The sequence below is a fragment of the Ornithorhynchus anatinus genome, chromosome X1 (assembly GCF_004115215.2).
Source record: "Ornithorhynchus anatinus isolate Pmale09 chromosome X1, mOrnAna1.pri.v4, whole genome shotgun sequence".
Lineage (NCBI taxonomy): Eukaryota > Metazoa > Chordata > Mammalia > Monotremata > Ornithorhynchidae > Ornithorhynchus > Ornithorhynchus anatinus.
Genome location: NC_041749.1, coordinates 97,951,266 through 97,968,371, shown reverse-complemented (window position 1 = coordinate 97,968,371; position 17,106 = coordinate 97,951,266). Strand labels below are relative to the sequence as shown.

The 17,106-nt window shown below is 43.3% G+C and overlaps 1 protein-coding gene across 2 annotated transcripts in view; it reads right to left on the bottom strand.

Moving 5' to 3' along the window:
- The window catches only part of IL5RA (interleukin 5 receptor subunit alpha), a 41,867-nt gene that overhangs the window by 16,152 nt on the left and 8,609 nt on the right, over positions 1 to 17,106 (bottom strand). For both annotated transcript variants that reach the window (XM_039910429.1, XM_029049901.2), the window contains exons 4-7: positions 16,841 to 16,973; positions 16,558 to 16,745; positions 14,517 to 14,662; positions 13,832 to 13,970 (exon numbers count right to left, since the gene is read on the bottom strand). In XM_039910429.1, the coding sequence (XP_039766363.1) occupies positions 13,832 to 13,970; positions 14,517 to 14,662; positions 16,558 to 16,745; positions 16,841 to 16,973 (606 nt within the window). The remainder of the gene's footprint in view (positions 1 to 13,831; positions 13,971 to 14,516; positions 14,663 to 16,557; positions 16,746 to 16,840; positions 16,974 to 17,106) is intronic.

Here is a 17,106-nt window from a genome sequence, read left to right as displayed (position 1 = left end):
CTGTGCTCTTTCCACTAGGCCATGTTGTTTCTCTCCTGGAAAAACATTTTCAAGAAGTAACTTTTCTAGCGGCACAGTGGAAAGAGCATGGGTCTTGGAGTCAGAGGACCTGGGTTCTAATTCTAGCTTCTCCACTTGCCTGCTGTATGACCTTGGGCAAGTCACTTAACTTTGCTGTAGGTTTCCTCATCTGTAAAATGGGAAATCTAAACCTGTTCTCCCTACTACTTACTTAGACTGTGAGGCCCATGAAGGACAGGGATTGTGTCCGACCTGATTATCCTGCATCTATCCCAATGCTTAATACAGTGCTTGGTATATAGTAAGCACTTAACATATGCCTCAATCATTATTATTATCATTATTACTGCAGATCAGATGAGAGGTCAGCACTAGAGAGATAGATTTGGGAGTCACGCACATAGATATAGTGGTCAAAGCCATGTGCTGATATCCATTTATTTGTATTGATGTCTGTCTCGCCCCCTCTAGACTGTGAGCTCGTTATGGGCAGGGATTGCCACTATTTATTGTTGTATTGTACTTTCCCAGTCACTTAGTACAGTGCTCTGCACACAGTAAGTGCTTAATAAATACAAATGAATGAATGAATGAATGAATGAATGAATAAGCAGAGTTGGGGACCCAGAATAGAGCCTTACAGGATACCCACAGTGGGAGAAAAAGAGGTAGAGGAGGAGCCTGTGAGTGAAACAAAGAAAAGTAGTCAAAGTGGTAGGAGGAGAACCAGGTTAATATTATGTCAGCAAAAGAGACACCTGGTAGTGTTTCAAGGAGGAAACTCTCTAGACTGTAAGGTCGTTGTGGGCAGGAAATGCGTCCGTTATATGGTACTCTCCCAAGTGCTTAGTACAGGGCTCTGCAGCCAGTAAGCACACAATAAATATGACTGAATGATTGTGTGAGGATGAAGTGATTCACAGTGCCAAAGGCAACAGAGAGGAAGTCCAGGAAGTCAGGACAGAGGATAGTATTTTGGATTTGGCTACAAAGAGGTTACTGGTGACCTTAGAGAGCCAGTCTCAGTGGAATGAAAGGTTTGAAAGCCCAATTATAGTGAGTCACAAAGAGAAGTGGTCAAGGGAGATGAATAAAGTGGTTATATACAACCTTTGGGAAGCAGCGTGGAAAGAGCTGGGAGTCAAAGGACCTGGGTTCAAATCCCGGCTCCACCACTGGTCTGCTGTGTGACCTTAGGCAAGCCGCTTAACTTTTCCATGACTCAGTTTCCTCATCTGTAAAATGGGGATTACATCCTCTTGCCTACTTTGACCGTGAGCCCCATGTGGGACAGGGACTGTGTCTAATATGATGATCTTGTATCTACCCCAGTGCCTTGAACTATGCTTAACACATAGTAAGTGCTTAACAAGTACCATAATAATACATTGTTATTATTATTACTATTATCATTATACAACCTGTTCTAGGAGCTTGAATAGGAATGGGAGTAAGGAAATGGGATGATTCCTGGAGGGGGCTGTGGGATAGAGAGAGGGATTTTTTTAGAATGCAGGAGACCTACACATGTTTGAAGGCCAAGGTAGAGTGAGAAGTTGAAAGTAGCAGTGAGGGAGAGGAGGAAGAGGATCAAGTGATTTTAGGAGGTGAGAGGGAATGCGCTCAGAGGGGCAGGTTAGAAGGGGTCCATTTAGAGAGAGCAGGTGAGAAGTACCTCTTGAGAAGTAGCTGGGATGCAGGAGAAAAATGAGGAAGAAGCAGTATAGAAGGTTTAGGAGGTGATGGAGAGGACTTGGGAAGTTCAGGCCTGAGGTCATCAGGGGTCAGGAAGGGAGGCAGGTGGAAGGACTAAGGGCCTCAGGAACAAGTTGCTGTGAGTCAATGAGGGAGAAATTGAAGAGTTGTTGAGCAGAAGACAGAACTGAGTTACAGCTCTTGCTGAGTTATTTTTCTTGTTTTCCATGGAGATGTAAAGGATGAGCCCCAAAGCCAAGGTTATTAATGGATCTTTATCATCTGGCAAACCAAGGTGAGCAAATTGTTATTGTTCAGTAATTGCATGGCAGGAACTATGTAATACCTTAATCAAATACTGATATGTGGAAGATTTGATTTACCATCTATTAAAATGTAGTTGCCGACCATAAGATTGGCACAGGGGTTGCATTATGACCCATAAATTAAAAAAAAAAAGTTAATCTGTTTGCAGTGAACCTGAGGAGTAGCTCATAATATGTACGTTAGATAGACCTCAACAAGACCTTCCTTCTTCAGGGCACTCACGTGATCGTAGTTGTAAAAGCCTAGATAGGAGATGAAACAGAAGGAAGCCTACCCGTGTAAGTCGCGATCAAACAACGGTAGAGTTTTGGTCTAGTACCAAGGTTGAGAGGTGGCCACAAATATTATCAGAGAAATGCACTTGTATTTGCATGTCAAATTATGCAATTCCACACAAGCCACAGGCTCCTCTAGGTATGCCGAGTCATCATAATAGGACTGTTTGCTAATAACCATGATTACAAAAATCTTTTCGGTTAAACCACTCTCCAGTTATTCATTTTGGCTATCAACTTCGATCAGCCAAGAATCAGGTTTCATTGACAAAGGTGCTGACCGACAACTGATTTTTCTTCTAGGTAAGTTCTACCTCCTCTTTGTCTCAAGTAGTCACTGTCTCAGTACAAGCTGGGTCTGAAATCTTTTAGACAAGGGACTCTCTGTGGGGATGGATACTTTGTTACATAGAATTATGTCTTCGAAAGAGTTGTTGAAGGAACTTACTTTCTAAGAAAAAGGAGCACTTTTAGTTTTCCAATCTGTCTAGGAATAGTTGTTCTTTGCTCCGCCTCCACTCAGTGCATTCAGGTGGACAGTTCCAATGAGCTGAGCTCTAGTTGTCTCAACTTCCCAGCATTTATCAATCAATCAATCAGTGGTATTTACTGAGCACTTACTATGTGCAGAGCACTGTACTAAGTGCTTGGGAGAGTCCAATACATCACAATTAGTAGACACATTCCCTGCCTATAACAAGCTTACATTCTATGCAATCACAATTATCTGCAGCCAGAATTCCGACTGTAGCTGAGTAAAGCAAAACAACGGTGCACTGCAAATGTTTCTTCTTATTACTAATAATAATGATATAATAATAACAATAGTGGTATTTGTGAGCGCTTACTGTGTGCCAGGGACTGTACTAAACTCTGAAGTAGATACAAGATAATTGGGTTGGAGGAAGCAGCGTGGCTCAGTGGAAAGAGCACGGGCTTGGGAGTCAGAGATCATGGGTTCGAATCCCAGCTCTGCCACTTGTCAACTGTGTGTCTGTGGGCAAGTCACTTAACTTCTCTGTGCCTCAGTTCCCTCATCTGTAAAATGGGGATTAAGACTGTGAGCCTCACGTGGGACAACCTGATTACCCTGTATCTCTCCCAGTGCTTAGAACAGTGCTTGGCACATAGTAAGCGCTTAACAAATACCAACATTGTTATTATAGTCCCTGTCCTACATGAGGCTGACAGTCTTAATCCCTGTTTTACAGCTGAGGGAACTGAGCCACTGAGAAACTAGGTGACTGGCCCAAGGTCACACAGCAAACAAGTGGTGGAGCTGGATTAGCACCTACGTCCTTCTGTCTCCCAGGCCCGTGGTCTAATCCAGTGGGCCATGCTGCTTCTTTCTTGGATTTCTGGCATAATGATATCTGAATTGTTACCCAGTTAATGATGCAGGGAGGGTATTGGATATTGGATTTTCTTGTTGCAACCATACAATAAGGTTGAAATGTTGGGATAAACTCGTGCCGACAGGAACTTGGATTGGGGGGCTTGATCCCTCAGTCATACCTCCCAACGGACCCAGAGAACATAGGCACCAAGTTGACATTTTGAGTGTGAGAATGAGAGAAATGGGGTTTAGGAGTGGCAAGCAGGGTTTTTAGCTTACTGACCTAAAAGGCCAATATGGGGGAGTTTCTACCCTGCTTGGGAACTCCATTTGGAAGCTTTTAGATTTATGTGGAGACTGGAGATGAGTGAGAGAAGGAGTCCCAAAATCTGTGGAGATGAGAACCATGGTTCAGGTCAGACAGTCTGTCATATTTATTGAGCACTAACTGTGTGCAGAGCACTGTACTAAGCGCTTCGGAGAGGACTATACAACAATAAACAGACACATGGGGCAACACTCCTCACAGATCCTGTGGAATTGGCATCTTTCTGATTGGCTAACATTAACTGGGGTGCTCCTCCCTAAACCCCATTTGTCCTAAGGCCTACCGGAGCAGTAGCCCGGTGGGGAAACAGGACTGGAGAAGAGCAAGCTGTAGCAGTCTTTCAGACAGGCAGACACGGATGATGTCAGAGTTTCTGGGCCACATTTAGAGGTGGGATTAGCTTTCGACTCTCCCATATCTGAGCCCATCGTTCATAGCTTTCCGATGCATGGAGCTCCCTACACTTCTCAATCACTCAGTCAATAGTATTTATTGAGTGTTTACAGAGCACAGAGCACTGTACTAAGCGCTTGAGTCGGTAGACATTTTTTCTGCCCAAGAGGAAATCCACCAAACCACATCTCTCCCCATCTTCAAAAGCCATTCGCTGACTCAGCGCCCCCCCACCTCACCTTCTTGCTCATATCACCCTATCGGCCACTCTTATTGTTATCCTATTTTTAAGCCCTTATCATATGCTAAACACTGGGGCAGATGTAAAATAATCTGACATGATACAGTCCTTGGACCACAGGGGACTCACAGTCTAAGAGGTAGGAAGAGCAGGTATCTTATCCCCATTTTATAGATGAGGAAACTGAGGCATTGAGAGGTTATGTGACTTGGCCAAGGTCACAAGTTAGAAGAGCAATGGAGCTAGGACTAAAACTTGAGTCTCTTGACCCCAAGTCCCAGATTCTTCCCACTAGGATATGCCGTCTTAACGCTCATGTGTACATTGATGCTATTGATGCCGGTTTACTTGTTTTGATGTCTGTCTACCCCCTTCTAGACTGTGAGCCCGTTGTTGGGTAGGGATTGTATCTGTTGCTGAATTGTACTTTCCAAGCACTAAGTACTCTGCACACAGTAAGCGCTCAAGAAATACAATTGAATGAATGAATTAATTTAATTATAACTTTTGTGTTTATCATTTACACCTATGATTGTACTCTTGTATATTTGCAATACGTGTCTGCTCATGTCCCACATTTGTTCGTCAGCTCCTTGAGACCAGGGACAGTGTCTTCAACATCTACTATAAATTCCCTTTTTTGTTTGTCTGTTTTTAGTGTCTCGTTTAGTGTAGGGTACAGTGCTCAGTGCAGTCAATAAAAACTGCTGCCACTGTTCTTCTGATAATAGTGGTATGTCATCACCGTTATTATCACAGCACAAGCGTTTATGGAGTGCTTATTAGTCACAAAGCACTGATTCAAGATGCTCACGATCTAAAGGAGCCTAGGTTGGTTAAGTGGTGAGAAGGCAGGGCAGGGCAAGGTGGGTCATGAGGGTTAAAGGAAGCCATGGAAAGAGTGAAAAAGGAAAAAAAAACAGTAGTGAGACACTGAGACTACAATTTTATGTGGCCATGAAGCAGCATGCCTAGTGAAAAGGACACAGGCCTGGGAGTCAGAGGTCCTGGAGTCTAACCCCGGCTCTACCCCGTGTCTGATGTGTGACCTTGGGCAGGTCACGTAACTTCTTTGTGCCTTGGTTATCTCATCTGTAAAATGGGGATTAAATCCTGCTCCTTCCTACTTCAACTATGAGCCCCATGTGGGACAGGGACTATATCCAACCCGATTAACTTGTGTCTACCCCAGCGCTTAGAACAGTGATACTAAGCACTTAACAAGTACCCCTCTTATCACTGTTATTGTTATTATGAGAAACTCAGATAGCTCACGCTTCCTTCCCCCTAAAAAGAGGGACTGACACCATGAGCTTAAGTGAGGAATGAAGTGTGCAGGCTCGGTTGTAGTAGATCAGCGAGGTAAGGTCAGAGGGAGAGAGATGATTGAGTGCCTTAAAAGTGGATGGTGAAGAGTTTCTGATTGATGTGAAGATGATGGACAACCGTTGGAGGTTTTTGAGGAAAGGGATGATGTGGGCTGAATATTTTTGTATAAAAGTGATTCGGGCAACACAGTGAAGTATGAACTGGAGAGGGTTGAGAAAGGAGGCGGAGAGGTCAGCGAGGAGGTGGAATATGATAAGCACTTGGATCAGTGTGGTAGCAGTATGGATGGAGAGGAAGGGGTGGATTCTAGAAATTTTGTGATGGTAGAACTGATGGGATTTGGTGACAGATTGAATATGTGGGTTGAGAGAGATGAGTTGAGGATAATGCTGAAGTTATGGACTTGTGAGACGGGGGGGTGGAGGTGTTGTCTACAGTGTCTCCTCCTCTCTCTCTCTCTTGTTCCCTGCCCATTCTCTAACTACAAACTCCAGGTTTTTCCTCCCCAGCTTACCTGGGGGCCCATTTGAGCTGCCCCGGGATCTCTCATCTTTCAACCCCTTCTCTCCCCCAACTTCCCCTGCCCCAAGTCCAAGACAGCCCCAAGCCTAAATAGAAGAAGAGATTGGTGGCAAAAAGTTTGGCTGCTTCCCTAGCCCTTCATTCTCAGGTCTGCTGCTCTGCCAGAGTAAGCACTCAATCAATACTATTGATTGATTGATGTATCAGGCCGTGGAAGGAGTAAGGAGGGAGTGGTGAGGGAGGCATGACAGAGAGGAAAAGTGCCATTTTTGCAGCCTAGCCTTATGTTAATCTAGGACAGGTACTGATCACCATAGAATGGGTGGAATGCTCTTCTGCCGTAGGCCACGACACCATGATGCTCTGAAGGTCCCAGACACTTTCAGAGGGCCCAGTTAGAAAAGCCATACCGGTTAGGCTGTTGGTAGAAACATGGCCTTTAATGAGCCACTTTGCGATTTTGCAATTTGATTTCAGACCATATATTTGCTATCAAAGACAGATGTCAGTCAATGGCATTTACTGAGCAGTTACTGTGTGCAGAGCATGGGAGAAACAATACGAGAAATCAGGAAGCTGATTTCAAGTATTAATGTAAAAGTATGCAATGAAGGAGCACTTTCTGTATCTTTCTGTTTCCATCCATAGAGTGATGGAGTCTCCTGTTGAAAGAGTTGGATGAGCCTCGGTTCTGAGACTGAGAACTGGCACGAAGTATTTGGCTAGAGCCAATCAATCAATGATATTTCTTGAGTGCTTACTGTGTGCACAACACTGTACTAAGCGCTTGGCTGAATTCAATACAACAGAATTGGTAGATACATTCTCTGCCCACAAGCTTACCAGTCTCGAACGGAAGACAGACATTTATATATATAAACAATTTATGATACATACTTTTATAGATATGTACACAAGTGCTGTAGGGCTGAGGGTGGGGCGAATATCAGATGCCCACGGATCACAGATCCGAGAAGCAGCATGGCAGAGTGGACAGAGCCTGGGTCTGGAAAGCAGCAGGTCATGGGTTCTAATCCCAGCTCCGCCACTTGTCCACTGTGTGACCTTGGCCCAGTCACCACTTCACTTCTCTGTGCTTCAGTTCCCTCGTCTGTAAAATGGATATTGAGACTGAATCCCTCAGGGGAAAGGGACTATGTCCATCCCATTTTTCTTGTAATCACCCCAGTGCTTAGTACAGCGCTTGATACACAGTAAGCGCTTAACAAATACTATCATTATTAATATTGTCGAAGGGTATAGATGATGCAAAAGGGAGAGGGAGCCTAGAAGTTTCCTTGTTAGTGCTCCACATTAGCATAGTGGTGAGTTTCCCTGCCTGTCATGCCGGAGACTAGGGTTCAATTCCCCAACAAGGAATGAGATCATTTTTAGAGGAGCAACACGGCATAGTGGATAATAATAATTATGGCATTTATTAAGTGCTTACTATGTGCCAGACACTGTACAAAGCACTGTACAGAGCATGGGCCTGGGAGTCGGAAGGTTATGGGTTCTAATACCGGATCTGCCATTGGTCTGCTGTGTGACCCTGGGAAAGTGACTTCACTCCTCTGTGCCTCAGTTACCTCATCTGTAAAATGGGAATCAAGACTGTGAGCCCCACGGGGGACAACCTGATTACCTTGTATCTACCCCAGTGCTTAGAACAGTGCTTGGCACATACTAAGCACTTAATAAGCACTGAGGAAGCAGTTGGCTCAGTGGAAAGAGCCCAGGCTTGGGAGTCAGAGGTCATGGGTTCTAATCCCAACTCTGCCACTTGTCAGCTGTGTGACTTTGGGCAAGTCACTTCACTTCTCTGGGCCTCAGTTATCTCATCTATAAAATGGGGATTAAGACTGTGAGCCCCACGTGGGACAACCTGATCACCTTGTATCCCCCCCCCACCCAACGTTTAGAATAGTGCTTGGCACATAGTAAGCGCTTAACAAATGCCATCGTTATTATTAATAATTACCTTCATCATTATTGATAACAAATACCATGATTATTATCATTATTATTATTATTTTCCCCAGTTAGCTTAGAAAAAAATGAACGATAGGGAATATATGGAACTCTCTGTCAGGGTGATCACTCATGTCTGTGCCCAATTTCACAATGGCCTCTGACAGCAGGGGTCTGGTTGGCATAGCACCAGACACCTGGGGACAAGGATAGCAAGCTGATGGAAAATCAGTGGTACTGGGTGCCAGAGGACCGCTCTTAGATATTATTGATTCAGTCACTCAATAGTATTTATTGAGCACTTACCATGTGCAAAGCACTGTACTAAGTGCTTGGGAGAGAGCAATATAACGATAACTGTGGTATTTGTTAAGCACTTACTATGTGCCAGGCACTGTACTAAGCTCTGGGGGAAGGGAGAACACAAGCAAATCGGATTGGACACAGTCTCTGTCCCACATTGGGGACTTAATCCCCATTTTACAGATGATGTAACTGAGGCACAGAGAAGTGAAGTGACTTGCCTAAGGTCACACAACAAACAAGTGGCGGAGCCAGGAGTAGAACCCATGACCTTCTGACTCCCAGGCCTGTACTCTATCCACTAGGCCATAAATTGATACATTCCCTTCCCGCAATGACCGTACAGTTTGGAGACTTGCTATAATGAACCAGATGTAATTAACAATATGAGCTTCTTGATGAACAAGATATGTTGAAAATGACCCCTTTTAAGGCATTCTATGGGGGTCAGCTACAAATCTTCATCAAATTACTCATTCATTTGTATTAATGTCTGCCTCCCCCTCTAAACTGTAAGCTCCTTGTGGGTAGGGAACCTTTCTGCCAACTCTGTGGTATTGTAGTCTTCCAAGCACTTAGTATAATGCTCTGCACATAGTAAGTGCTCCATAAATACAATTGATTGATTGATTGAATGAATCAGAAAACCATCACTGAGGGAATTCTAAAACTCTCTTAAATAGCATCAGTTCTTCTTTTGGTTTAGGTCCTTGATCTGTCCCTCTTACTTATCCATTCTCTTTACCCACTGCAACCCAATTTGCTCTCTTCCTTTCTCTCAATCTAACCTACTCCCCAGCCACAAACTGCTTTGTCATGCCCAATTAATTGAGTATTCTGTCCCTCAATCCCTCAATGTGATCACCTCACATCCCTAACTTTCCCTCGAGTAACTCATTATGGACCCTTCTTCCATGCAGAACTTTCCATGAAGAACTTCCATGAAGAAACTTTGCCCAACTTTCTGTAGCCAAAAAAACCAAAAATATTCCATAGTCTTACTATATGCTGTGTGAAGAAGCATTTCTTTTCCTAGAAATCCCTCCCCCTTCTCCCCATCTTTAAAGTCCTTCTGAAACCACATCTTCTCCTCCAGGAGGTCTTGCCCAATTAATTTCTAATCCCCCAACTTTATATCCCCACAACCCCTTCACCAGCACTACTGTGCCATTAAAGTGCTCACAACCCCCACATAGGAATTTTTTAAATTGTTTCTGTTAAGCACTTACTATGTGCCTGGCACTAAACTATACAATGGGGTAGATACAAATTAATTAGGTCAGATATAGTCCCTGGCCCACATGGGGCTCACGGTCTTAATCTCCATTTTACAGGTGAAATAACTGAGGCACACAAAAGTGAAGTGATTTGCCCAAGGTCACACAGCTGACGAGTGGCAGAGTTGGTATTAGAACCCAGGTTCTTCTGACTTCCAAGCCTGTGCTCTATCCACTAGGCGATGCTACTGCTTTATGTACATATTTTGTATATTCCATTAAATCCACCTATCTGCACTAGACTTTAGTGTCTGTCTCCCCACTAGACGGTGAAACTTTCGAGAGCACAGATCATGACTACTAATTCTATCGTACTCTAGAAAGCAGCCAGCACTGCTCTGCACACAGTAGACAGTACAGTGCTCTGCAGATGGTAAGCACTCAATAAATACGATTGAATTGAATTAATAAATACGAGTGACTGATGGATTGATTGATGGGGCCCTGGATGCAGAACAGCTCCCCCAGCAAAAGCAGTTTAAAGAGAGATTTTATTTACAATGTGTAATTGCCCTTCAAAGTTCATTTTAGCAGAGGATGGTTTTCGGTTTCTGGATTTAAAAAGTGTAACAGTATTAAAGGAAAGCTGTTATTTGAGGTTACAGTGATTAATGGACAAGATTATTGGCAGTCTGGGTTCAGGAAGACTAAAGCTGTGGCTATGGCTGGCTAGAAGCAACTTGGAATAAGTAGCTCTTAGAAATGCTGAAATCAAGTCAATTTCTCTCAAAGAGCAAAGAGCTAAGCATTCTTTCCCCCTGAGAGCTTAATACAGTGGAGGCCAAATTACAGCACTAGCAACTTTAAAATTTTCTTAGTTTGCCAAGGCACTGAAACTCATTCAGTGTGTTGGAAGAAAAGAACTTGATGGAAATGAGATTTAGAAAACAGAAAGCTAACAATTCACTACAACATAGGTATGAGGAAACAAAGGACTTTGGTAAACAGGAGATAGCAGGTTGAGAAAGAAATGTTAAAAGTAGGAAGTTAAGAAAGTTAACCCATAAGATAAGAAAGACAGGGCATGGTGGAGGAAGGGCAGTTGATAACGAGTTACGATAAAATAAAACTGTTACTTCCATTGAAAAAACCTGTTCGGCAATCAGGAAATACCGTATAAAGTGAATGGAGTCTGTATATTTAACAATCCTTGCTCAAAAGCCTAATCTTCTGTGAAAATTTGATCCTAAAGTAGACCGGTGCCTTTGGAGACAAGGTGGAATGAGGCAGAGGGGATGATTTAGAGGAAACGAATGAAGAGTTAAAATTGCCAGCTATGCCACAAGCGGCATATAATTATTAATGAAGCACTTCAAGGTTTAAGGAAGGGCCATGTAAAAGGATCCAGAGGTGCCCGGGCTTTCTATAATGTTTATTAATCATCCTGATGAAAGCAGTATCACTGCATTGATTACCTTCACTAATGATACTAAACGAAGAAGGGGAGTAAATTCCAGAAGAGATAGATTTAAGGCAACTAGTAATAGTAATCGGTTCATCTTCATGAAATGGGAAAAAGTAAAAGAGATGGGATTTACTATAGATAACCCCAGTCAAGTACACCTGGAGGAAAAGCATAACGAGCTCAGGAACGAAATAGGAAGTTGTACATAGGAAACAATAATGAGAAGCAGCGTGGCTCAGTGGAAAGAGCCCGGGCTTGGGAGTCAGAGGTTTGAATCCCGGCCCTGTCAGCTGTGTGACTGTGGGCAAGTCACTTAACTTCTCTGTGCCTCAGTTACCTCATCTGTAAAATGGGGATTAACTGTGAGCCTCTCGTGGGACAACCTGATTGCCCTGTATCTACCCCAGCACTTAGAACAGTGCTTAACAAATACCAACATTATTAATGGGAAGGAAGATCCTAAGCATAAAGTGAATTATAAATTAAATATAGGCTCAAAATAGAAACTCCTTACAAATACCATTGTGTTCTACTTTGCATGGATGTGGCAAGTTTGTGTTTTACATGTATTTTGAACCAAGTATTTTTCCACATTAAATAGTTCAGTCTTAAACACAAAACAGGGGAGCAGCATGGTTTAGTATGGCTGATGGCAACTTCTAACACCTATTCCCAAATGTAGCACATTAGAAGGTTCTCTCCACCAGGTAGCCTAGGATTTGGGTGCCACGGTGCTCCCTGGCTCGGAGGTGCTGCTGGGTTTTTTGTGCATTTTTTTCTGCCTGTCACACTACCTGTTCATCCTCCTACTTACACCGTGAGCCCCATGTGGGACAGGGACTGTGTCTGATCTGATTATCTTGTATCTTCCCCAGAGCTTAGTACATAGTAAGCACTTGAAAAATACCACAATTATCATCACTACCGCTCCCAGGTTCCTGCCACAAGCTAGGGCCCCCCCCCTCTCTCCTCTATCTATCCTGGCTTCTGTTCAGGTGTCAGAGGAGAGTGGGGAATGGTGTGCATATCAAGTTCTTAAGGGGCACAGATCTAAGAGCATAGGCACTGTAAAAAGGAGGGCAAATGGAAGAAATGAAGGTCTACTCAGGGAAGGCCTCTGGGAAGAGATGTGATTTTAAAAGTGCTTTGAAGATGGGGCGAGTGGTGGTCTGTCAGATATGAAGTGGGAGGGAGTTCCAGACCCAAGGGAGGATGTGGGCAAGGGGTCAGCAGCAAGCTGTGGAGTGTAAGCTCTTTGTGAGAATAAACAGAAAAGAAACTGGGAACTCTTGACACATGCACCCCCTTCTTTCCCAACCCCACCTCCCCCTGGAATTGATACAGCAGCAAAAAAACCCAAAAAAACCCTTTGCTAGTGTCTGGTCTGAAAATCAGGAGAGTGAACTCTTTTCCCAGCCTTACCATCACTGACTTGCTTTATGTCCTTGAGCAAGACAATTAATCTTTCTGAACTTTCATTCCTCATCTAGCAAATGGGATGTGTGTATGTGGGGGGGAAGAGGACATGGAGAGAGAGAGGGAGAGAGAATGAGCCAAAGAGACTAAAAGACCTATTCAAGCAATCAATAATATATCTGTAGCCAGATCTACCCACACTGATATTTCAACCATAAAATAAAAACAACAAATGGCCTCCACTTTTCCTTTTTATTACCTTGTTTGTTAGGTTTTCACGGGAATCTGAGTCTGGGAGGAAACTCAGTGGGTAACAGACTCTATTAATTTGGAGAATTGTAGGAGAAGTCAGTAGTTGGGGTGTGGGGAAGGGAGGGGAAATATTGATAAATGTGGAGAAAAAGCAATGAAATATTTTGTGGGCTTGTGAAAGTTCTTACTGACATAGATATTGTTTTAACCTACTGACCTAGAAGGCCACACTAGACCAGTGTTTCTCAAACTGTGGGGTCAAGACCTGCCAACCTCTGATTAGCCTTTTGGTGGGAATTCAGGTAATGGGGAATGGCCTAGGTCCCTGAAATGATTCCTACTGCCTTTCTCTGCCCCTTGCTGCTAAAGTAGTTCCCCTGACCTCCACTGCTCTCAGATGAGCTCATCCCTCAGAATCACCTTATCCCCCACTTCCCTCTCCTTTCCTGAGTGAAATAAAAGTGAGTCTTTCTTGACTCTTCTCAGTCAGCTGGGACCTGATTATCTCGTATTTACTTCAGTGCTTAGAAGAGTGCTTGGCACGTAGTAAGTGCTTAAATGCCACACTGTATATCATCCTCCTATGGTGGGACGAATGGGCAGATGGGGGTGAAAACTCTAGAGAAGCTCTGCTCTAGGCTCTTGTTCTGTCTGTCATTACAGTGCCAAGGCACAGAGCTAGGAAATGGTAACATCGGTTGGGGATTAATCCAAAATAGCAAGAGCATTCTGATTCTTACCAATGTAGATTGGTTCACTCCACTTACTCCAGAGTCCTTCTGATCTGCATGATGAATGCACGGTAGCTCTTATTTTTACTGAGTATTTGCAAGTAGCATCAATTACTAAGCTGAGTGTATTTGCTTCAATGGTCGCTTTCTACACAAAATAATATCAACCCATTACTTTCATTGTCCAGACAAAGAAAAGCACAGAAAATTCAATTACTCCAGTTATTACTCAGAAAGGTTATAATCTCTATATACTTGCTCTTTCAAAGTCAGTATTTCATATACCTTACTTTATTCTCAAAAGAGCATCATTTCCTCAGAACACTTCTCCTAGAGGGGGGTCTTTGTGGTCTGTATTTGTATGTCCACTTGGAGTATGTGGCTCTCACAGATTTCAATACTATTTTGCATTTTAGAATTTGGGGAGTCCATCGAGTCATCGACGCAATGCAGTGGGAATCGGAGTGATTCCTCTTAGTAAATACGAGACCACTGGGACCCAGTGGGGAATTTTCCATGTACACAAAGCCAATTAGCAACTATTCGAGCCTATTAGAATATGAATCTGTGAGAACCCCAAATTGGCAGAGCTACTGATCTCATAATCAGTTCAAGAAAGCACAAGCTTGAAAACAAAAATTGAAATTTCATTAGAAGCATATGCAACATAGTCTAGAATTTATGAAATAATTACCTGTTCAGACCCAGTCTTTAAGTTATAATTGTTCACTTCATAAACAAAGCAATGACTTGGAAAAGCAGAAACTGGTTTCTCCCACTGGAGAGACAGATAATCTCTCTCGATCATTGCAGTAATGTTCACTGGAGGATTCACCTGATCTACATTGAGGTAAAAGCCACAATTCATAAGGCACTCGATAAATTGATGCCTTTACTTGTCACACAAAGCCCAATTTTCTTGCTCTTGCCTCTGGGGAGAACAGACTGTTGTAAGGTTATAAAGAATTCTTCTACTCTACACTGGGAAGGCAAAGGGCAATGATAATAATAATAATGATGCGCTTCCTATGTGCCAAGCACTGTATGAAGTGCTGGGGTAGCTACAAGATAATCAGATTGGGCCCAGTCCCAGTCCCACATGGAGCTCACACTCTAAGTAGGATTTAATCCTCATTTTACAGATGAGGAAACAGAGACAGAGAAGTGACTTAACCAAGGTAACAGAGCAGGCAAATGGCAGAGATGGGATTAGAACCCAGGTCCTCTGACTCTCAGGCCCATGCGTTTTCCACTAGACCACACTTCTTCTCATGGACAAGAATCCTACCCTGCATCGCAGGGGTGGGGGCACTCAGGGGCGTTGGATGGTCTGTGCTGGGTCGCTGGGGGAGACTCAGGAGCATGGGATGCTTTGGCAAAGCTCTATGATCCTAATGCAGGGATGATGTGTAGCTGTGGCTTTGTGTTTAGGGGCTCAGGGAGAACAGGAGAGTGTAAACTCACAATTCCAAACTGCCACTCTGCTCTCCCTCTGACAACTCTTCAAAGTGGCTGAATGAGGGATAGTGCAGAGGGTGGCAAAGAAGCTTGTCAGTTGGGCCACCTTAAATTGAGCAAACAGCTGGGAGTTCAAGAAGGTAATCTTTGTAATATACGTGAAATAGCGAAGCAGTGTGGCCTAGTGGAAAGAATATGGGCCTAATCCCAGCTCCGCCATTTGCCTGCTCTGTGACTTTGGGCAAGTTACTTTGCTTCCCTGTTTCCTCATCTGTAAAATGGAGATTCAACACCTGTTCTCCCTTCTGCTTAGAAGTATGAACCCCATGTGGGATAGTGATGGTGTCCAACCTGATTATCTTGTATCTCCCCCAGTGCTTAGTACAGTGCTTGACATATAGTAAGAGCATATCTAGTTCCATTAACAACAAATAGTGAAACTCTGTTACATGAAAGATTGGGGGAGGGAGGGAGACTGCCAGGGGCTGAGGACTTTTTTGTTTTGTTTTGGGCCCTAAACTTAGCTGCCTTCTTTTAGGTAAGTGTGACCCCCTGAATTCAAAGCTGATGACATATTCCAGGTGCATTCCAAGGAGCAATTCTTCATTTACACTTAGTTCAAGTGGAGAATCAGGGAAAAGGCAGCAGGGGAACTTCTTTTCCTCTTTGCAGCACTAGAGGATATGATTGATTCACCCTTGGGAATCCCGACAAGAGAATTGGGCCAACCAATTTGAGTATTTGTGAGTCATTTCTTGACTGTGACATCAGGAACATAGGTTAAGACCAACTTGCCATGAACATTTGGGAGAAACCTCCAGGCAAATGAAGCTGCACGACTCCATTAAGAGTAGTGAGGTAGCATGTGAAGAGGACCACCCACCCCCCCACCACCCACTGAGACGCGAACCTCCAATGTGAGAGTGAGGAACCCCCTCCCCACCATCCCTGAAGAAAAAAAAAAAATCTCCCCTCTTCCAGGGAGGGGAGATTTCCTGATGCCAACCTGGAGGAGGTCCCTGTTTCCTATTCCAAGTGGAAATTAGAGGCTGTTCACAAGAGTCCTTGAGGCCCCTTTTCCACTGTGGGAATTTGGGTCAGAACCCACTGCTGGGAGTACATTATTTTATCATTACATTGCAAGTTAACTTACTCTGCAATTATTTCGTTTGATTCCTGGAAAATGTTCAAATGACAGAAAACCATATCTACAGCAGGGTAGCCATCTTGCAGATTGAAAATAACTCAGAGATCTTTGAATAAAAATATTTTCTTACCAATAGCATGAAGAGCAAATAGTTGATCATATGGCTTGATTATCGCATGTCTGCTTGAGCCATTAACATGAACTGCAAGTTTGAGTTGGCCTTTGCTATAAATGTGAGTCCTTGAAAACCAGCAATCAATATTTCTCCTCCATATATCTTTGCTATATTCTTGGCATTCTTCAGTATACTCCCCATACCTAAAATGGAAAAGTTCTAAAAATTATAAGACTTGAAGACATTAAGCACTTGTACACATTTAAATAGGCACTTACACATTTAAATAGGCACTGACCTGTAGAAAAAGAAGTATTGAGTATCTTCTGGGGCATCTTCCCCAACTTCCCAGGTGCAATATAGAGATACAAAATTATTTGGCAAAGTGTTGATACCACAGGACAAATTAGTAACCGATGTCCCAAGAGAACCTACAAAGACAACAAAATTATTTTTAAAATCAGCATTCACGAAGATCCAATGTACCTCAAAAGCTACTCAAATTTTCACTGTGTCTAACTCCCACTGAATTCTCATTCATTTTTAAAACATATTGGATTTGAA